Consider the following 23,200-nt stretch of genomic DNA (forward strand, 5'->3'; position numbering starts at 1 on the left):
CTGTAGGAGTATTTACCTGGATATAAATAACAAATTAAAAATATAATTAATGTATGTACATTTTTATAAATGAAAGGATATTGGTTGAAATTGATAGAGTATGTTTCATTGTCATTGTACCTGAAAAGGGAAAATAAAATTTATTATTTTCTTGTAGATGTTTAAACTCGTAATTAAAACTCAATTTCAGAAAATAGTAGATACCATGGAGGGAACCCAATTAACAATATTAATTAAAAATTTATAAAATTTGGTACACATAACGAACTAAAAATCGCGAACTTTTTAAATGTTTTTTTGTTTGTTTTAGTTATTTAATGTCATTGTATCAACTATTAGGTTATTGTGTCGATAGACTTGGTGATAGCGAGATGGTATTTGGTGAGCTGAGGCCGAGGATTCACTATGAATTACTAGATGTTCACCTTACGGTTGGGTTAGTTATTTAATGACACTGTATCAACTACTAGGTTATTGTGTCGATAGACTTGGTGATAGCAAGATGGTATTTGGTGAGATGAGACGAGGATTCACCATGAATTACTCGACATTCGCCTTACAGTTGGGAAAATCTCAGAAAAAAACCCAACCAGGCAATCAGCACAAGTGTGAATGGAACCTATGCCTGAGCACAACTTCACAACAACAGGCAAATGCGCTACTGCTTGAGTGAGCTATACCAGTGGATGTAAATATCATAATATGCACAAATTTGTTAAGACAGCTGGGAGTACTGTCTCCATACTGTGCTGTTTCCTGGTAAATAAAAGTACATGGCCACGAACAAGAGATGAAGAGGTTACAGAAATGTAGACATATCATCAAATTATTTCATTGTGTTTTCTAATACAAGATTTTTTGAAAGCTGAAAAAAAAAACATATACCAGTATAGATAAAACTGAAATAGACAAAAAGAGAAAGTATCAAATTACTGCGTCAGAATTGGTGAATCAGTACTGTGCTGTGAAACTCATAAGTAACACAGAAGCACTAGGACTTGAGAAAAAAATACTCAAAAGAGTTGAAAATATTGATGGCATTGAAAATTGATGTAAGAGAATTTTATATTATTTAAGATCATTTTCGTCTAATAGCATGAGTCTACAAAAGAATAGAAAATAACCCTTTGTAAAGAAAAAATCGATAGAACTGAATATGAAAGGTGGGACTAATTTGTTAGCGAGATTGAATATAATTGTTGTGCGACCTTCACTTAGGTCGCACTGTTTGCTAGCCGGATGGCTACTGCGTTCGACTTCTGCTCCTTCTCATCATGATTTCTGACACCACCATTTTACTCAACAATGGAAAACTATTTTGCTGGAAGACCTGGAGCTCTCAGGATACTATAGGAAAACTACATGATTACTAAACTTAGTCTGAAATGATTGCAATATTGTAAACTCTACTTGATTTATTATATATTTACAAAATGTACAAACAGAGTTACTTACAAGGTATTTCGTTTTCTGCCGCCGACACCATCATGCTACCGTCTCTTCTTAACTAAAAAACCCAATTAACATCCTCCGTCAGTCTCAACTAACTGCAGCATCACCTCACCAACACTTATGTTTCGTTATCCATTTCCTGTCCGGGGTACCGACCACGCCATCCACTTTTGATTTCATGTACTTACAGATGTCGTCTTAATCAAACATCTCTTACATTTTATTTGATTCAGTGCATTATAGTGATAAGTCGCTATACACTCAAGAAAAGAGTTCGAGCAATGCGTGATATAATTTTGACCAATTAAAATGCATACTTTGTTCTACTGGACCAATGCGATTAGTCCAGCAATGATCTGTGGTGTAAGAATACTTTCATTGTAGGCAGTGATTTACCACACGTCCGACAAGACTTTATAACGCTGGCTAAGCATCTTAAGACCGTGTATTCTGCTGACACTGTTCCTGTTTCAGATTTAATACTCCACAGGAAATCATGCTACAGAGTGCTCTTTAGCCCCGGGGGCATAACATAATGTTCAAGTAAATGAAGATAAAACAGAGAAAGGAAGAGATACACTTCACTTTAATTTATATAAAAACTGTAAGGATAAACTATTATATTTCCCTCTATGAGCTAGCGGTGAAGAGATGACAGAAGTAATAAAATTATAGACAACTCTGTGGACGTTACTTTAGATGAAGAATCAAAAGAAATAACTAGGAAACTAAAGTCAAGAAACCTTTCAGATCAGGTGACAAAATTATGGAATTGATCAAAATATTTATCGTTTGTTCTGGCAAAGGTTATTAATTATTAAAATATTGAGACCCCAATAAATCTAGTTATAACAGTTCAATCTTTCTGTAGAGATACAAGAATAGGACCATCAATAATGGAACACTCAAAGCTGATATTCATCAAGTAGTCCAACAAAGGCTTTCACTTTCATCAACATTTTAACTTTCACATCAAAGTCATAAATAAGTGGTTAATGGCATTAAAACATATTTAAATTATTACTCACGTGGATTTTACTGCTATGCTCTTTGCAGGTACAGTAGAACCTCGTTCATCCAGTCCTCATTAATCCAAATCTCCGGTTTATCAGGATCGATTTTTTTTTAAATATATTTTTCATTTTTTTTGTCTCAGACTGTACAGTACTGAAGACTGTTTGATTACCGATCACCATCAGCTCTTGTAAATTATGCATTGTTGCTGCCAATGGATCAAGGTGTGTTGGAGAATATCAAGCATATGTGCAAGAGAAAGCTGATTAAAGGAGAGGGGGGAAAATTGTGTGATTTCGCATTTGAAATCCGTGAATGTGAAAGATATTTACATGGTTGCATTGCTTGGGATCATGTTGCTGAGTTGACAATTAAGAAGTCTTGGAAAAAGATATGGCCGGCTATTTGCGATTGTACGGATGAAATTTGTGCTTCAAATGAAGTTTGCGACGATATCGACGCTTCAGAGTTTATTGAAACATTTGCAAACATTCCCGATTGTTCAGATGTAGATCTTATTGACATAAATGTCTGGTTGAAATAGACAATGAGTGGCTATGGCACAATTACAGATGACGAAATTATCGCCCCTTGTTCTTCTGCAGATATAGATGGCAGTAGTGATGGTCCAGAAACAAGACTGGTGTACAACTGGAAGATGTTATGCCTCATACTGAGTTAACAACTCAGCTGAACAAAGTTTTGGCTTATTTGAAATGCCAGGCTGAAACAACATCAATCGAACTCATGGTTGTGAAATGCCTGCGTGATCGTGTTGCATGTAACCATCATTTGAAATTGGCACAAAAGAAACTTACAATTATTTTAATAAAACTAACAGCACTTAAATATATAAAGTGTTTTATAATTTGTTTCTGATGGTTATACAGTAAATGTAAGTAGGGACATATAGCAGAGTACATAATGTATATTCGATTTTTTCTCCTTTATTTCCGGATTATCTGGATGACTTTCAGTTCCAGTTAGTTCGGATAAACGAGGTTTCATTGTAGTGATTATCATAGAGATATCTGAAAATAAGATTCATGTAGTAGTCCACAAACTGAGCCAAGTTGTTATAAAATTTAATACAATTTCAGTATGAAAATGTTGTTTTGTTTGAATGATCAATAACGTTATTCTTGTAATGTAATTAGACCAGTCATGTGAGTCATTCATGGAAATTATGTGAATTCCTTATTCATTAACAGCAGTGGAAAAAGTCCAATCTGTACCTCTTGTATATATTTTGAACCACTAATACTTAAAATGACATAATTTGAAGTGACAGACATGATATGAAAAGTTCAAAACCTCTTAAATTGATAAACCAGTTATTCAGAACTTTATGATTTACTGTTGATGTGTTGTATAGGTTTTTTTACACTCGACATAAAATCTATTGTGGCTTTTGCTTTCTATTAAATTTATGGTTTGATCTTTTTCTCGTTTCATGCTTTCCTCATCTTGGGTCAACTAGTTGTTGCCGTGAGTAAGTGCTCCATCCTTGTGCATTTTCTATTTGTGGTTTCTATTCTGTCCATAACTTTGTAATTAATTTGTGTGATGAAATGTTACATGTGCAATATTGAGCTTCTTATTCAAGAAGAAATTATAATTTGTGCATTGCAAAAGATGTAAAACATACAAAAAGTGGTTTATTATTGTAACATCGTCCTAATTTTAAACAGAAATATTGCTGTTTTAAATTGCTTTCCAAGGACGAGTCTGGATTGAGCCACAAGCAGATTCCAGAATAATTCTGAGGCCCACTCTTCCATCAAAAGAGTAGCAGACTTTCTTTTCTGTGGGGTAGAGCAGCATCCTTTTCTAGAACCAAGGGTACGAAAGCATGGTAGCCCTTCCCTCAGCAAATCTGTGTGCATCCATAGTGTTCATGGTTGATATCTTGACCTTTATTACAAAATGAAATCCATGTGCATTTGAAGTTAAACATAGAGATCTTTCGTATTCTGTTCAAAAATAAAACATGTTAGTACTATTTAAAATGAATGCATTTGTCATTGAAATTATATTTTCTTCATTTGTTTTATTAGCATCATTATCTTCTTCAATAACCTACAACTAACTAAAACATAGTACACTCCATGTATGCTGGTTTCCAAATCTGGGATTTTGAATACACGTTCTAATCCTGCATGTAGCTTAACTGTGATGACATTAACCTCCCAAATTCCACAGTACAATCAATGCATGTGGCATTTAAATTGGGAGGGGGGAGAGTTCTGGCAGGTAATTGTAATCATAAAAATCTAAATTGTAGAATTAATTTTTCCTTATTTCTGAGTATTGAGTACAGTATATGTAATTACGACCTGGTTAGAAATTTTGGTTTGTTTTAATATTCATAAATCATAAGAGACATCTACAACTATGGAGTTAACATGGAAAATTCCACACTAATATTAAGTAGAAATAGCACTAAGTGCTGTCCAAAATTGATTAGATCCACTTTAAATGTCGACTTAGAATTTTAGAAGTTATGAACTCTAATATTCTTTGCATTGTAGAATTGTGGTAATATAACAATAAGAGGGAATAGTTGCACAGAAATTTAAAAATACGCAAGGACTGTTGCTAAATAAAAGGAAGTTATTTAAAGCATGGAACTTTTTTCTATACGTAAAATATACAGAGCTACATAATATTTTGTATACTTATCGTATAATGATAAATAGCAAATAAAGATTTAACAGAAATGTCTCAATATTTAATATGAATTTGTCCATATACAGTATATAATTCCCTAATGGTGGGTACTTGACTGTTTGTCATTCATCCAATTATATAGACCAATTTACCGACAGGGTGCACCATAGGAAGCAGGTCTGTGTTACACCAGCGATGAGACAAAGTAATTGTGATATTGAAATAGCAACAATATCGTGGCTGAACAAAACATTCTGATAATGTACATTAAACTATGTTTCGTGTTATGATGTGACAGAGATACGCATCTTACTAACCAAAATAATAGCCTCAGTACATGCTTAATCTCACTGTAGCCTACATAGCAAATTGCCAAATCATATATATTTCTCCCTTTTTTTAAATTTGTATAAAATATGTAATACTGGTTTGTAAACCCTTAAATTAACTTAAATTATATGTTCTAAATTCTTTAATTCTAATTTTGTAAATATGTATATGTTGTAGAGTGTTCTTTGGCATGACAAATTTTCTGACTTCCCTCCTTTCACAATCTCCAGGAAGAACTACTGTTTATAATGTATACTGTACTCTGCCAGAATGCTTTAATTGTACTAACATAAACGTTACTCAGTGTTCTTTGACTCCACCGTATTACATACCTGTAAAGAGAAAATTTGTAATATTTTAGTTTATTTTATAAATGTTAGGAAGTATTATTAATGTTCATTAATTTTGTGTAATATCCCGTAATAAAATAAACTGATTCTTCTTTCCAGATTAGTCCACGTAAGGCACCACTAGCCAGGATGGAGGATCTGGAGATGGAGCCAGCAATTGCAGCAGCAATGACGGCAGATATGTGACAGGGGCCTACATTTGTGTAATGAAATCACCCCTCTCTTCAGTTGGTGGCATTGTTGGAGAGTACAGTGACATCGACTCCATTTCCTAATTTCAGATGCCATGCCCCGCTCTCCCAAATCAGTAATGAGGATGTATTGTGCCCACCGCAATCATGATGTAGGGGATGACTTTGTTATTATTGTTAATGAAATAGTATGTTGCTGCTGCTTATTTTATATTTATTTGAACATTCCATCCTCTTTTAAATTGTTTTATTAACTATTTACGTTCCAGAGCAGCTTGTTTTTAAACATAGTTAATTTGCCAAGCCACTGCATTGCAAGATGTGGCCCTTACTAATCCTAAACTTACCAAGAGCTTTTGCAGGTAGGAAAGGGAATAGGTAATTTTTTGACAAAGGCAGCAGATATTGTTGTATAATTATTAAAAGCAGTATTTTTTTTTCTGTATTTAGTGATGGATGCTATATATTTTTTTTAATGTATAGAATTTTATTTGTGCAAGTTTTATGAATTTTATAGGCATAGTTCTTACAGCCCCCAATGATACTGTTTTGTGGTACAGTCTTGATTACTGACAAATTTTTAAATTTCCTGAATGCCATAGACTCATGAAGTTGAAAAGATGTTCTGGGACTTTTCTGGTGATGGTTCATTTTTAAACAAAAATTTTTTTTTTCAAATATATAAGTACGTATATCTGGAAGCTTGTATGTGTGTATATGTGTGCTTGATTGATTGTATGTGTGTTGAAGTAAGTATGCTACGGAAATTAAAAATTCATCCATTTTGTCTCCCGAAGTTTATAATTTTCATTTTCATAACTGCTGTATTTTTTATTCTGAATTGTTTGTGCCAGGCATTTTTTCTTCCCATTGTTTTCAGGTAAATTTTTATTGTGAACTGGCAATTGTAGAGTGTATATTAGCATACATTGAACATGTGAAATGTAAAACATCACTTTCTCTTGATCCATTGAAAGAAGTCATAATAAAGGTTTCTTTTATAATTTATGACGTTTTTAAAGCATTCTGATTTTTTATTTTTATTACTTTTCTAAGAGTCATGTTACTAGTATACCATTGTTAGCGTAATTGTATATGAGGTTGTTATAAACTGTGAGAATATAAAAAAAAAAAGAAAGAAAGAAAAAGAGTTTCAGAAAAGTTTAAGTTTACTGAAGTATGAATATATAGTTTTCTGCATTATTTCCTCTTTCCTCTCCCTCTCCTTCAGTTGTACTTAGTATTGCGACTTAGTTAAATGAAACTTCAAGAATTCTGAAGTACACTATCTCTCCATTTTCTCCTCTCAACCTCCAATCCAGTAAACATAGTGTTCAGAAGTGGTTTCTGGTAGCAGAACTATCAAACAGTAATATCACGAATGCTGATAGTTTTCCATTAACATGAGTATAAAGCAGAATTAAATTATTGATAAAAACTATTTTGTATGTGTGAAATTGAGCTCTATAATTCTTATGCAAACAACTGAATCCTATTGCATGAGTGCAATCAAATATTTTTCCTATGAAAGCAGAAATTATAAATACCAGCCTCCTGCAAATATAAAATTCATGAGTAAATAATTGAGGTTACAATATCATAACATTTTATTGTGAAATAGGTTTTATTTGTGTATGTTTCAAATTATTTTTTTCTGAACTCATTTTCGGTGAAAATGTACTGATTGCTTGCTTGCTTCTCCTTTACTATTACTAGTTTGCTCTCTTACCTCAAATAGTAATCAACTTTCCTTTTCCTATCAGCACCCACTCTCACATGATCTTGGCTATCACAGGATATCTCGTGTTTGCTGTGAGTTGATTCCCGCAGCAATCCGTACACTGATGATTTTACCCTCATTTATTTCTTTTAGTATTATTTGATGTTAAATATTCTACAGTTTTATTTATTCTCTGTATACTTTCACATACAAATCTTGCCATGTTTGCTTAGTGCTTCAAACTAAACGCCAATAACTTTGATAGCAATAATAAAATCGAAAGCAGAGATGAGAGGTATAGAAAGCTCTTGGAATGAAATAATTGAACATAAAATCAGATCAAATATTTTTAGCACCATGCTTTTGGAGGCAGAAACTACGTCCTTAATGCTATCCTTTCATTTGTTCCATGTTTTTCATACCAGTTTTCTTTCTCCAAATATCTTTTTTGGGATATGATAGTCACCTATTCTCATCACATGGCTGACCCAATCAAATCGCTTCATTCTTATAACTATATGTGGATAGAGGTATATTGTTGGAAGTAAAACTTTTCATGAAATTAATAAAATGTAAATTGACCAGTGGAAATTTAGCAAGAGGGCTGGACCCACCCAAAAATATGAGATTTTTTTTTAGTTTGAAATAATGAAAATCAGGAAAAAAATGTTTCACTCTGACTGGACCAACATGAGCAAGATCAAGTGCAATAATGTGTGATAGTTTTTATAGATTTAATGGGCCACTTTAATAATGAAATTCACATTAAAGCTAAAGCTTTTAAATAATGTGGGCTAACAATGTTTGATTGTAATTCGCTGCAAATAAATATATTTTTATTCTTTAAAATTAACAGTGGGTAACTTCTCACATTAATACTTTATTACTTTTCTTCTTGTCTTTCACAGGTGAAAAACAACGCATTTGCTCGTCTTGCTCTGTTTCTCGTGCTGTCCATCTTTGTCTCATATGTGTCACAAAACACAACAATGTAGTCTGCAAAAAATTATAAACTTATGCCTTTTTCAGTAAAAATTCAGATTTCCACATTTATTTAAAATGTTATACGTAACAATGAACAGTCAAATCGTTTGCATAATATAACAGCTGTTTTAAAGGAGTAGTACAGTATCAATAACACAGGCCTGCAAAATTAAGGATCATAAAAACTTTTCTAAACAATTTCTTGGGGTGCTGAATCCAAAACTGAGCTCAGATATTCTCTTATCACGTACTATTTTGCACAACATGCATCAGCACTTTTAGCAATGTGAATGTAGCGTTATTCAATTTAATATGGAAGAATAATGAAATGAAACTTGTCCTGTGGCAAATATTAAAGGTGTGTTTTACAAAAACTATTAGATTGTCATAACTAGCAACTCACATTTAGCCAAATGCTTTACACCCCCTCTTTCTCTTCATGGTGGAGTTGCATTAGTTGCTCTTCCTCTAGTGTGAGGTTCAAGAGATGTTCTTTGTGTCCAGTGTTTTTATTTCCAATGACTGCTTCTTGCTTTGCTGTCCCATTCCTAGAAGAAATATGGAAACTTAGTACACCCAGTCTGCTGAGCAAGAAACGTGCACAACTCTTTCAGATCTCCACAGATCATCCAGTTATGATCTTTATATTATATCTTTGTAACAACCAGTTCAGGATTCTCATAAATTCATTTAAGATGTACTGAATGACCAACAGGTAATGAAGCATACTCGTTGCTATTGTACAAAAGCATTGATCACTGCCTCCAGACTTTTTTTTTTTTATGGAAGAATCGATAAAAGTCTTTATTCATCCACTGAACATTAAGCTTTTGTATCAAACCAGGAATATCACTGCAGTATACCCTCTTGTGAAAAGTAGGGAGTAAATTCCTGTACCAATGAAGAAATGTTCCTGGGGTCAGCAAATTAATTTCTTTTAATCTGGAGTATAAGAGCTCAGCTTTTTCCTTTGGTAAACCTAATTCTCTCATTAAATTGTTGAGTTCAAGCTGGTAAACTCTTTAGGACTTTCACTTTCTACATCACACAGACTTCTAGATATGTTTCTGATGCTCGTCAACAGATTAGTACAAAATTTTACTTTAGAGCACTGGGTTATGGATGCAGCAAAATCACTATTATGTTATGCTATAAAACATAAAATACAGTTTTGTGTAAAAGTGGAGTGTAGTGTGTCATTTTTGATGTCATTTCTGGCTTCAGCACACAAAAAATACACTATTTTAGTTGTGAGGTACTGCAGCCTATTATAAATAATAGTGGTTCTGCATTTTATCAACATATTTTTGCAGTGCATAGTGAGTAGGCCTAAAGTATGAGTTTTTAATTAAACTTCACCTAGAAACAAACCAAAAGTGATTGAGCAAGGTGACTCAAATTGCTACATTTGAGACTCGCATTCAGGAGGTCTCTATCTCGAAAAGGCAACACTTATATCGAATTTTGAGAGTTCCCCCCCCCCCCCCAACATGTGAGATATGATTAGAAAGAAAACAAAGTGATATGTTACAGTTTCAGGCTACTGCCAACATTATTATGGATATTATTAAAGAAATCATTAATCATGGTAAAGTATTCAATATTCTTGTTGATGTAGGTAGAGATGAAAGGCATAAAGAACAAATGAGTGTTACATTCTCTATGTTTGTGTGGAAGAGTTTAAAGAAAGTTTTCTAGGTTTTATTGAATTCAAAGAAATGAATGCTTCTGCTTTAGCTTTAGAAATAATAAACAATTCCTTAGGTTCAGTTGAATTTGACATTAAGAATTGTGTGAGCCAATCCTATGACAGGGCATCTGCTACTGTATGTTGGATTTCCGCAGTGCCATGTTCTCAGATTAAATCTAGTGCTTGTGGATGTTTGCGAAAATGATTGTAGATAGTAATGAGATTTTTAGAAACCATTTATTCAATCCAATCTACTTCAGTGTTCTAACATGAAGTTTTTATAAAATCTCAGGAATATTAATGTGTCTTGATAATATGTGTCCCTAATTAATTCTCTTTGAATACTTCCATTGTATTCAAGAACAGAATATGGGCAGTGCCACAAAATTTTCAGTGGTGGTGTTATAAGGAATGAAGCTAAATTTAATCAACTGTACTTATTAGGAAGGAGTGGATATAGCGAACAAATCCGAAATATTAAAATTTGAAAATGTACAGATGCTCCCATTCTTCAAAGGCTAAATATAATATAAGCACTAATTTGAAAGATTATCTTGCAACTGAATCCATAAGTGAAGGTCATTCAAAGACTGAAAAATGAAGTGAAAGTATAATGAGGTCACAGTTTATTTATGGACCCTAAAAATCTCTGTAACATAACTAAAACATATGAGAGAGATGACGAAGTCATTAATCTTTGAAACAGTCATTGTTGTTTAGTAAAAAGTAGGTGTAAGGATTGTGAAAATATACTTTAACTTTCTGAAAAATAACATGGAAGGATGTTTCAAAAAGATAAATCATATATTTAAAATTATACTGGCTCTTCTTGTGACAACAGCCATAACAGAGCTAAATTTTTCAACAATGATACTAGTCAAGTCATACTTCAAAGCAACTATGGCCAGAGAGCACCTGAGTAATCTCAATCAAGAAAGAGAAAAATTACCACTGCATGTGTGAACCACATGGCATCATGTTCCCTTTCCAAAAAAGCACTCTGTCTTCACTTTGTCTTTGTGTTCCCAAACGTACAGCGGATCGAGTAGTTTCTTCTGGTACATCTATTACGTCACGTGGATTCATAAGCAGGGTAAAATCACAGTCCAGTGTATACAGTCACGAAACGCAACACATAGGAAATATGCATCCATAAATAGTTGCTAACTACTAGGGTCGCTAGTATCGCCTCATTACAGACAATGCGAAATAGCAGTACTGGCACAGTCTATTGTTCCTAATACCCTCAACAACTCAAGCTTCGTGACCATATACTAGTGTGTGGTAAAATTGCAAACAGGTACGCGTAGACTATGAATCTTAAGTACAATACAGATGTTCCATCGTGAATGATGTTTATGTAAAACACCAAGTTACGACTACATTGTCATCTGATTCTAATACTGAGTAAGTTAAATTTTCATTCAGACTCTTCTGTTAGTATTATTTTAATTTATCAACCTATGTTATATTGTGTTTAATTTTGATCTATAGTTTTTAAATAATTTTCTAAGTGGGCTCGTTTCTGAACACAAGTTAGTCCCATTACAATGTCGCTAGACCCTAAATTAATTTAACTTAATTTATAAAATATACAATATTTATTTCTTCTTTATTTTCTTTCTTTCAAAAGAATACTTCCAGTAAGATCTACGTTACAGTTGGTTATGTTCGAATTTCGGAAGGATTATTTCAGCATAAGAAATTGAAACACACCGTGATTTATGTGAAATGATCTGTGCTAGTCCAAACCTGTGAAGTAATGGTTAGCACGTCTGGCCGCGAAACCAGGTGGCCCGGGTTCGATTCCCGGTTGGGGTAAGTTACCTAGTTGAGGTTTTTTCCGGGGTTTTCCCTCAACCCAATATGAGCAAATCCTGGGTAACTTTCGTGCTGGACCCCGGACTCATTTCACCGGCATTATTACCTTCATCTCATTTAGACGCTAAATAACCTAAGATTTTGATAAAACGTCGTAAAATAACCTATTAAAAATAAAAATGATCTGTGCTGTGGTGTAATGTATTATAAATATGCCCCTATAATGTCATGTGACGGAGAAAGAACATTCTCTTAGTTTAAACAAATTTTATGTGACGTTCGTAAAAGATTTGCATTTCATAACCTCAGAATGTATGCTTTCGTTCACTGCAACGGGTATAGATTATGATAACTGAATTATTTGTATATATTGTGTAAAATATAATTATTGTTAATTTGTATATTTATTTTGTTATTATAAATGTGTCCCTGTAATGTCATGTAACGTAGGAAGAACATTTGCTTAGCTTGAACAAAGTTTTTACTGACAAGTATTATAGTAAAAGATATGAATTTCATAATATATGGTTTTGTTACATGAATTAATTGCATATGTTGTATATAGAGTAATAGTATATACAGTTAATGTGTATCATGTTTACTAGCGTCAGAGTTTCAACTCTGAACGGCCAGGCTGTCCTAACCGATAACTTTTCTAACTTGTTTGGGAACGAAAATGCGCTGCCTGGTGATAATATATAACTTACTCACCCGCATAATATGAATGTTAATTTTCTATATAATATGAAATTTGTCATTGTTTGAAAACAAAAAGCTGTTAAGGATTCGCAATAGTTTGGAAATATTAATAAAACGGTGAATATTATGTTTGCTTTGAATTTATCGGTCGAGATGTTTGGGCTCACTCAAAATATTGTCCCTAGAACAGTCACTTCGTTCATTCAGTAAGGGTAGGTTTAGATTATTGTACAGTTAACTAGTTCTTGTGAGGCAATATTCAATGATGATAGTTTTGCATACTGCTATGTATATTCCTTCTAAGCATTTAAGATAATGCGGATGTACATGGCCCCAAATTTCACGAATAATTGTAGACCTACTGAATGTACGAACAGATAATTAATTGACTTTTACAGTAAGGATTTTGGCTCCAAAGAAGCATGGTTTTTAAAGAATAGTTAAAGAATCATGCACATATAGTTGAAATTGCTTTATTCCTGGTGCTCTTTATTTAAGTTGCCTGAACGTCAATTTTATTTCGAGAACTCGGATATTTTGCTGACGTGTTGAATGCTATATATAATCTGAGTTTATGCAGAGTTTATCTACTGTGCGAGAGAAGTGTTCTGTGAAAACTACCAATTGAGATTTTTCTCCATTTTTCACCCTCCATCTTAGTGGACCATTGTGTCATTAAATCAAAAGTGTGTTGCATATTGACACAAGCTTAATGAATATTGAAATGGCTGATATAGTATATATATATATATATATATATATATATATATATATATATATATATATATGACAATACGGTCAGCATACAGACTTCGAAAACATCCAGAAAAAAAATAGATATCTATATTTAGTATAGTATTGGTCTCAGCACAAATCTCTGAGGGAAGCATATCTGTACATAAACGGAGTATGGCGTTGGTCCCAAAATGAACCATTGAGAAACTCTTGCTTCAATATGTTGAATGGTCTAAAGAGGCAATCGTATTAAGGTTATCAGATTTTTTCACAATTTCCAGGGACAGATATCGATATGTAAAAAATACTTTTAAAATTTTGTTAGCCATCCACTTACTGTGTAGCCTATTGTTTTTGCACTCTTTAAAGGATTAAAATTACCAATATAGTTTCAATTAACATAGGAAAGTTTTTTTCTCCTTTATAACATTTACCAAATCTTTAATAATAATAATAATAATAATAATAATAATAATAATAATAATAATAATAATAATAATAATAATAATAATAATAATAATGATAATATCTATGGGCATGTTTAAGATAAGATGTGTAATTCCCAAGTTACTGATTGTTGTCAGCTTGCTAGTGATAATACATCAATATTATAAAGTATACTCGTATTAAAACAATTACATTTTGTGAGGGGAAATAGAAGTTATCCCTGGCAGGGATGTTAATATGAATTTATGAGAGGGCGATAACTTTCCAAAGAGGGGGGGGGGAATCCCCCCATCCTCCCCGTCAATTCGCATGCTTTTCATTCCACTTAATTACTGGTATTTTTCAGAAGAGTGGCTTTTTAAAGCAGGTCTTCTCTCGATTTCCAATTTTACAGCTGATAGCCTTAATCTATATCAAGCCTGAAATTTGCGATTTTGAAGATAATTTACAATTAAATGGACATAAATTTATTTAACGTTCAGGTGATGTAGTTTATAAATAAGATCATCGGATAATTTATATGATATCGTTTCAGTCAGAGCATTATAACACAGTCTAGTACATAGTCACGAAGCTTGAGGTAATTTTTTGGATTTCTCGCGATGCAATGCTCCAAGTGGTTAGCAACTGAGAGTACTAGCACAGTCTAGTATATACAGTCACGAAGCTCAATACGTAGAAAATATGCATCCATAGATAGTTGCTAACCACTGGGATCGCTACTATCGCCTCATTACAGACAATGCGAAATAGTACCTGCACAGTCTATTGTTCCTAGTACCCTCATAAACTCAACCTTCGTGACTGTATATACTAGACTGTGGTACTAACCCTGATTACGTATAATGTGATCAGGGCTGCTAGGAACAGTAGACTGTGCCATTAATAGCGATCCTAGTGGCTAACAACTGAAGTTCAGCTATCATTGGATGCATATTTCCTACGTATTGAGCTTCGTGACTGTATATATTGCAAGGTAAATTTATCAGCAGGTGCTGCCAACTAGCAATTAATTGCATTATTTTCTTACTTTTGTAGGCGAAAATGGTTTGTCAGTATTTTACCTAGATGGCAGGAGGAATAAAATGCACACCTGAGTACGGCCATCGGATTTTTCTATCACATCAGCGTTGAAACCGTTCTGAAATGCTTTAGGAATCGTTCGATCAATTATTTTGAAACAACAAGTTGAATTCGTTGAACAACTATCGATAATCTATGGACCAAATTATATATTTTGTTAATGGCGAAATAATATGAATAACAAGAAGGGAGAATATGGAGGGGAAGGATTCATGAAGTCATGTATTTTTTTTTTCATAACTACATTTTATAATATATAGTTGCGTTAATGCTTGTCCTTAACCATGAGTTACGAATGATATCTACTGATAAAATTAAATTATAATGACGCGCGCTTAAGATCGACAGGAAAGGATAGGCGGGGTGGAAGAACGTATTAGATAGTATAGGTTTAGTGAAATAAGACCCGTGGCGGGGATTTCGAGTCGTCGTGCACGACAACAGCAGAGTTCCGATCATCATCGTTCCATCTCTCTCTAGCTCCTCAGTATCAGCTCGACCAGCATCCGCAGCAGTGGCACTACAGCTGCAGCAGAAACGTGAAGATGACAAGACGGCGATATTGTTTACAAGCTTTAAGAATAAAAACATTTCTGTATGTATGAAGTGGGAACGAAATAAAATTATAATAGTAGCCATCGTGACCGTAAACTGTAAACGCAAAAATGGGGAGTGGAAACGTCCGTATAAATTGACAGCTCTGCTGATGTTTGTCGTGTGTTCGATTTGTATAAGGTAGGAATAAAAATTGTTAAAATGAATGCATGACCAATGCCCATTAATCAGTGGCTCCGTGAAGAAGACGAATAGGTAGTTCAGCCAGCTTGTAAGCAAGCGGTTTGTTGTACCTGTCATTATTCAGTATGCAAGTCATGAATACTCAACAGGCAAAGTGGTTGCTGACATTTGCGCTGTGAGAAAATGATATTTAATCCAGGTCCTTTGATGTGCAGACTTGGGGGTAGGCCTCCCACATGGACATATCGGCGACCCTGACAACAACTGGTTTTCTATAGTGGCAGGACGGAATCTATATATCGTGTTGCTTATCGTCTACTTGTTACAGTTGTGGAAAGCTGGATTTCTGTATCGAAGTAAGTTCACACGTTTGTATGATACTGAAGTACTATAATTGAATAGAACCTAGTACAACGGATGACTTTCGTATTGGAATAATTATAATCAGTGGCCTTGTGTGGTTACTTTACGTGCAGTGGTTCATACATTGTAAGTAGCAATTTTGTGTTAAGAATGTGACATGGTGAAGTTAAATAGTGCTTTTGAAGTTGCTGATTTTCCTGCGGTTTGCATAACGACAGGCGTACCCCGTTTACAAATTGCAATTTTATCGGAGAAAATCGTATAGGAATAGCATATAGATTCTAACTATAGGTCGGAAACTTCTTTATGTAGTGATACTTCTATGCCGAGTGATGTCAGAAGTCCCAAAAACATGGAAAGCTTTTTTCCTTTTAATTTTAGATAGCCGTACTTTCAGTTATCTTATCCGAGGCATATGATGAAGTGAAACTCTGGCAATGGGATGAAAAATTAAGTAGTTCAATATTTTATATTTTTATTCAATATTTTTTATATATTTAAAACATATATTCTAAATAATAAGTGATGTGATGCCCATAGCAGTGAAAATTAAATCATAATAAGCATATAGGCTACCAAGCTAAGAGTGACCTAAGCGATATTTACATAATTATAATTTCTTTACGTGTTTCATCAGTGTTTTCTGATGTATAATTTAATGAATAGTACGAACATGTTTTGCGAAATGGCAGTTTCGGTTTGAATTTGTGGACTAAATAGTGAAAATACAATTCAGCTACCTACGCTAGATGAAAGGATTTATATAGATAGTAAAAAAGGTGTCGTAACAAGCATCACAACGGGTGCCACAAATCTGTCAGAGCCTCCGTCGCATTTGGACCAGCAGAGTCCGCTGGCAGCCAGTAAAGTCGATCACCAAAAGCTAGACGGTAATAATAAGCAGTGGGGTTTCATCAACATGCGCCTGGGAGGAGGAGCTGTAGAGGGTACGACAGCATCACCATCCCCTAGACGTCGTCCTTCTCATAACATCCAGCAGGTCGAGGAAGACGAAGACCCCAGAGCAGTAGTAATGCCAGGAGATGCGAGTAGTGCCTTGTCGGCGCCTTGGGAACATCTGCTCAGCAGCACCATATCACCAGCAGCTGCTGTGGCCGTCAAGATGGCAATCAGCGAGGAGGACCCGGATGAACAGCAGCAGCCTTCGTCGTCCAGGAGAAAGGGTGGTGCGCGTACCGAAAATGGAGGCCTCTTGGGCACTATACATAGACATTTGCCATCATTATCTAGACTATCTCTGGGAGCAGCTGCTGCAGCAGCCAAGACAAAAGGCGATCAAGGAGCACCTCTGTTCAGGTCAGTGAAGAATGCCATACAAAAAAGTTGGTCGGCCGTTCATTAATAGAGATAGTTATCTCACATAACTAAGAATAAATCACTTTAGTTACACTGATCATAACTGAAATATTCACCATTTTTTTTTTTTTTGTTTTACGATTTCTGCTTCTGAATATTTATCAAATAACTGTAAAATTAATTCAGTATGGTAGATATTTGATTATTCTGTTAGTATATAAAAAATAAAATCATAGAAATTGCTACACAATATATAGGTACTTGTATTATTTTGCAGTTTTTGTATCTTAATCTGTATAAAGAGACGCTTAAATTGACCTCATTTCTAATTACTTAATAGTTAACCAATGGAAAATATCTGTATACAACACTAGAACTGCTGTCTTTCTTTTTCTATGGTAGCTTACTCTCTTGTCAAACCAATGAATTTCAAAATATAATTCTATACAAAAACGTCGTAATAATTGTATTATCCTACTTATTTCCATTAAATTAACTGGCATATTTTCAAGTTAGTTATGCTTAGTCTTTATGAAACAAATTACGGTAAGGAGTAAAATTTATTTTTCATTGACTATTCCCTCTTAATTATTGAGTAGGCGTAATTAAATTATTCTGTCGATGCAAAGTATTCTAAAATAAAAACAAGAGACCTAAATACATGTTTTCTCACAAGTACTTAAAAATAATTTAATTGAATTAGTTTTGGGACTTTTTCGAAAACATAATACTGACTTAAATAAATGATCTTGAACGTCACAATTTCATTATTTATGAAAAATAACATATTCTACCAGTTTTTCAACAGCCCTGAAGAAATGACTGTTATGTTACTGTGAGAATATGAATACATAATAATAATAATGATAATATTTATTTCAACAGCACGTCATATTACTAGCAATAGTGGCTCTCGCATTTTATTAAATAATGGTTAGAACTTCCTTCGAGCCTGAAATAATCTCACTAAGCTGTTTAAGTTACAATATTCGATAAGAAAAAACTGACATAGGCCTATATCGACACCTATTAACCATTCATCACTAGGTATAAAAATAAATACTTTCTTCTTATTTTTTATAAAGCGGCATTTCTTCATTACTTCAGAGTCTTAAGTTTGTGCAAGTACACTACATTATTCTATAAAGTAATCTGTACGGAATTCAAACTTCGAAAATGTAAGATTAATGACAAGGTAGCCACAATTAATTCTTCATCAGTAAGTCTCTTAAATTTTATAAGCTGCCGTATTTAAAATAAATGGTTTGATTAAAATATAGCGACAATAGAGCAATGATGAAATAACGATGGTATTCGAAGAAAAACTGTCTCTAAACCATTTTGTTCACTATAAATCTCACAAGACTCGTGGAGGATCAAATCCAGTCCTTTACTCGTGAATAAACTAAAGATTAATTTTTCTGCAATTGACGATTATTAATTTTCTAAGATGCGCTTTGCAATATTGCTAATCATTTCTTCCGTAGTTAACGAATGTTGAAATTTATGTCAGATTTACACAATTTATAGACTCCGATGGCTATAAAGCGACAATTTTTAATTTTCTGTTTCATGAATAGCACTGATTTCACCTCTTAATTAGAAATGAATCACGTAAAGTGAAGTGGGTAGGCATTGGGTACACACACGTTCTCAACATTATTTAGTTGTTTATTATTGATTATTAGTTTTTGCATTAAATAATTACTTGTAGCAATCATTTTATTTTTATTATTTGTGTATTATTGTTAAGAGGTTGCTCGATTCTACAGCTCTTCAGCGAATGAGTGTGACATGAAAACAGATACATGAGCCCTAAGGAATCTTCAGTCTCTTTTTAAATGGCATAATATTATGTTCCAGTTGTGATCAGTCAAAGAAATGAGAAGTAGAGTTTGAAGGTTAAACAAAAATGTAATTGTACAAGGTTGACAGCTACCTCTCATTGAGGTTCTGGCTGATATGTAGTACACCTGTTATGAGGCAGACATCTCACTTGACGATATGTGTCAGAGGAAGAACAATTATTGTTTGTGTATATCTGAAGTCTGATTAGTTTAATATGAAAGTAGTCAGCGATGCAATGGAGGGGAAAAGGAACTGCCCACCCTAATCCATTATCTCTTAGTTTAGTTGCCTCATGAGTAATGCCGTTTGGTGTTACTTATGAGGTTCAGACCTGTCTTCCGACAGTTGACTAAACAACAAGGCTGACAGCTGCAATACCCATATCATGAGTGTGCAAATAATGGATAAATTCATTTCGTTGTCTGATTAATCCGTTCGCGCTCACGTAATGAATGTTATATTTATTCAGTGGTGGGTACTTCACTTTGTCATTTATCCAACCGCCCTCATTTGTGAGCGACTCGCCAAAGCTGTCGTAGACGTTGCTTTCGTAGCACTGTAGGAGGCGAACTGCATAGCACCTCATAATGATAATGATTAGGGACAGGAGAAATATGAAATTTCATATTCAAATCATTCCTCTTAACGGTATAGGAACAAGGATTTTGACGATTCATGATGCGTAGAATGCAATTAACACAAAAAATTCTTTATATTTCATAATATTTTGGTAAAATCTTTATATATATATATATATATATATATATATATATATATATATGGGAATATTAAAGGAGAGGAAAATCGTGCAAATTACAATATGTATATATATAAATTACTATATATATATATATATATATATATATATATATATATATATATATATATATATATATATATATATATATATTGTAATTTGCATGATTTTCCTCTCCTTTAATATTCCCATTAACTATCATTGAACTGGAATTTGAAGACATTATAAGAAGATTATTCAGAAAACACTTGAAAAATCTAAGCCACCCATTCCAATAACAATCCGGGATTCCCAGTCATTGAACTCGTAGCGTCAACGAATTCGAGAACCCAAACCAAAGGGTTCCTATTCCACCTTTGTTCATTCTTACGGATACAGTGAAAATCTTTTCATAGTTGCCTTCTCTACTTATATATGTAAATTAATATTTTAAACAGGTTTCAATTCATCAATTTTGTTGTATACTTAATTTCTTATCTTTTGCAACTGTATATAGTATTAACTGATAGTAGGCTAGGTGCAATATTTAGAAAACTTGAAAAAGTTACTAGTGTCGTATTGTAACCAGTGTTGAAACCAATTAAGAATTATTATTATTGTTATTATTATTTTCTTTAGTGTAAGAAAACTGAGTTACTTAGGTCTTGTGTTCACGTAAGGATGTGATGGTGCTGATAAACTGTTTAATTATGCATATTTATTGCATTTTATTTGGTAGCACACTTAATATAGACAAAACTATTAATCTCTAAAGCCTTGTTCTTGTAAATAATTATTTAAACTTGCACCAAGTGGTTTAGAAAAGAAGATGTTTTAGCATTTAAATAGGCTATTTATTTCATATTTTGCCAAAATTAATTTCATGTTAGCAAAATTTTCTTCATATTGTCCGGTATCTATTGATGATTATTAATGAAGCAATGGTGGAATGCCACTGAGGGAAACGGCAGTACCCCGTGAAAACCTACCACCAAGCACCGTCTTTTTACACCACTAATTCCACTCCGGAATTCGAACCCGAGCTACCAGCGTGCAAATCGGATGCTGTAGCCTTTCGGGCCGTAGTATTTGAAATGTACCGGCACCTATATTGATGCTCTGGTTTCAAAATGTAGTGTAAAAGTTATTGCAGTGCATTGCGTGAACAGTTTCTCTAAACTTTCTTTGCTTGGAAAATTGAAATTCTGAACTTATATTGTCTTTTAATACTTCATAGTATGAAGGAAACAATCATTAAAATTGCAATAGGACACTGAATGACAATAAATTAAGCTCCGAAAAGATGTTTCTGGTTTGTGATTTTGGCTTCATGATGATTAACAAAGTGCTCAACTTGGACGAAATTCCTTCTTTCTCATCCTAAGTGCTGTTTGAACACATTACTGAGATAATGAATTGAGTTGTTTTGAAATAGGAGATTATAACAAAAATAGAATACAATGAATATTCACTGGATATATCGATCTGTAAAAAGAAAGCGGACAGGAAATATTTTCATTCATTTAAGAACAATTTCTTGTCCTTGGTAAAGTCGGTCTGGAGCTAGAATTCAAGTTGTCCCTGAAAACGTATACTTATATTTCAACGTTTAACATCTATCACACGTGCTATAGTCGTACCGGTACTCCAAGCTTTCGGTGCATGGCCCTCTACCAGCAAATGTTGAAATAGAATACCTCCACGTGCTGCTTTAGACGAAACTCTGACGTCATCATCAGTCGCGGTGCGAAAAATTTACAGCGGGTGACATTAAGGGCCGTCCGTCGTCTTCGTCATTTCGTCCCCGGTCTCTATAATTAGGACGGAAGGAGATGCAGGGGAGGGGGCGAACCTTACATTGGGAAGCTTCCGTAGAAGCTCAGTTTGGTCTTCTTTTTGTTGTACTCATTTAACTTTTAAAGATTTGTGAATACAGGCTTCTAGTAGAAACGGACGAAAATTACTAGGCAAGTATTATTCTATGATGAAAAGTAATTGCAATCATAAGAAATAAAAATAATACAGTAGTATTAAGTGAAACACTGTTATTATTATCATTGAGTAGAAACTGGTAAAATTTTACAATTTGTTTATAATGCATCCAGTATTTCTGATTTATTTGCTTCATTATGAGAAGATGAAATATTGTAATTGCAGTAATTCATCCGCTTAGGCTATGTGTACACAGGCGACAAATTGTTGAACGACATTTTTGTCGTCAACCTCTCTCGCTGGCAACTGCACGGCAACAGTGAAAGACAAAAATGTCGCGTCGTTGGCGTGTGTGTTCACCGGACACAGTTTTGTTGCCAGCGTCATAATGATTGTAGTAGAAAAGGCTGCTATTTATTTTGGGTCTTACAGACTGGAATTGAAAATGACGACGTGAATGTCAATTTTGAATGCATTCAATTACGGTGAAATACTGTCACTTTAAAAGTTTTATACAAGTTTTTAACGTTATAATAATTAACCTGATAAGTTTTATACCACTACGTTATAGAATGAGAATTTCCAGTTTTTATGAACTTTTGACTCTAATTGGACCCTCAATTGCTCGGAAGGACACCAATTATTGGAAAAGAAATATGTCAGCGCTCGTCGTGTGGTAGAAGCCACCTTTGAAATTTTAGCATGGACGTAGTGTATTTTGTAGAGGCCACTAAACACCAGCTTACCTCTATGAGTCGATTGTAAGGCGTACTCCTTGTTGTATAATTACGTGCCTGAAAAGGTGGAATACATTTTAAAGACATTTTATACGCGGTTCCTTTTGAACCCATCAATCCATGCAACGTGCGACGAGCTTCCTTGACATGGGATGTGAGAAATCACTTTGCAGAATACTTCATTTACCCTCAGGGTAGCGTTCCTTGGCAGTATGAGAAGTGTAAAAGCTAATACAGTTGTGAAAACTGAAAACTAATATGGGACTGCATAGGACTAAAGCGTATTTTTGTCTCGTAAGTGGCATTTTACATGCATTGGTTTTATATTTAGCACAAGCTGGAA

At 33.9% G+C, this 23,200-nt stretch overlaps 2 protein-coding genes across 12 annotated transcripts in view; both read left to right on the forward strand.

The window, feature by feature from the left end:
• The window catches only part of l(2)gl (LLGL domain-containing protein l(2)gl), a 77,791-nt gene extending 70,776 nt beyond the window's left edge, over positions 1 to 7,015 (forward strand). For all 8 annotated transcript variants that reach the window (XR_011332702.1, XM_069829145.1, XM_069829146.1 and 5 more), the window contains one exon: positions 5,916 to 7,015. Coding sequence is in view for 7 of the 8 variants with exons in the window: in XM_069829145.1 (XP_069685246.1) it covers positions 5,916 to 6,002 (87 nt within the window). In the remaining variant the exon portion in view is untranslated. The remainder of the gene's footprint in view (positions 1 to 5,915) is intronic.
• Positions 7,016 to 15,602: 8,587 nt separating this feature from the next.
• LOC138701841 (ATP-sensitive inward rectifier potassium channel 12-like) overlaps positions 15,603 to 23,200 on the forward strand; it is a 262,287-nt gene continuing 254,689 nt past the window's right edge. The window contains exon 1 of one of the 4 annotated variants that reach the window (XM_069829161.1): positions 15,603 to 15,921. In XM_069829161.1, coding sequence (XP_069685262.1) covers positions 15,788 to 15,921 — 134 coding nt within the window. In that variant the 5' untranslated portion in view covers positions 15,603 to 15,787. Of the gene's footprint in view, positions 17,605 to 23,200 lie in introns of all 4 variants that reach the window. The other 3 variants (XM_069829153.1, XM_069829154.1, XM_069829155.1) reach the window with 3 other exon arrangements.

The sequence above is a fragment of the Periplaneta americana genome, chromosome 6, assembly GCF_040183065.1.
Source record: "Periplaneta americana isolate PAMFEO1 chromosome 6, P.americana_PAMFEO1_priV1, whole genome shotgun sequence".
Taxonomy (NCBI): Eukaryota; Metazoa; Arthropoda; class Insecta; order Blattodea; family Blattidae; genus Periplaneta; species Periplaneta americana.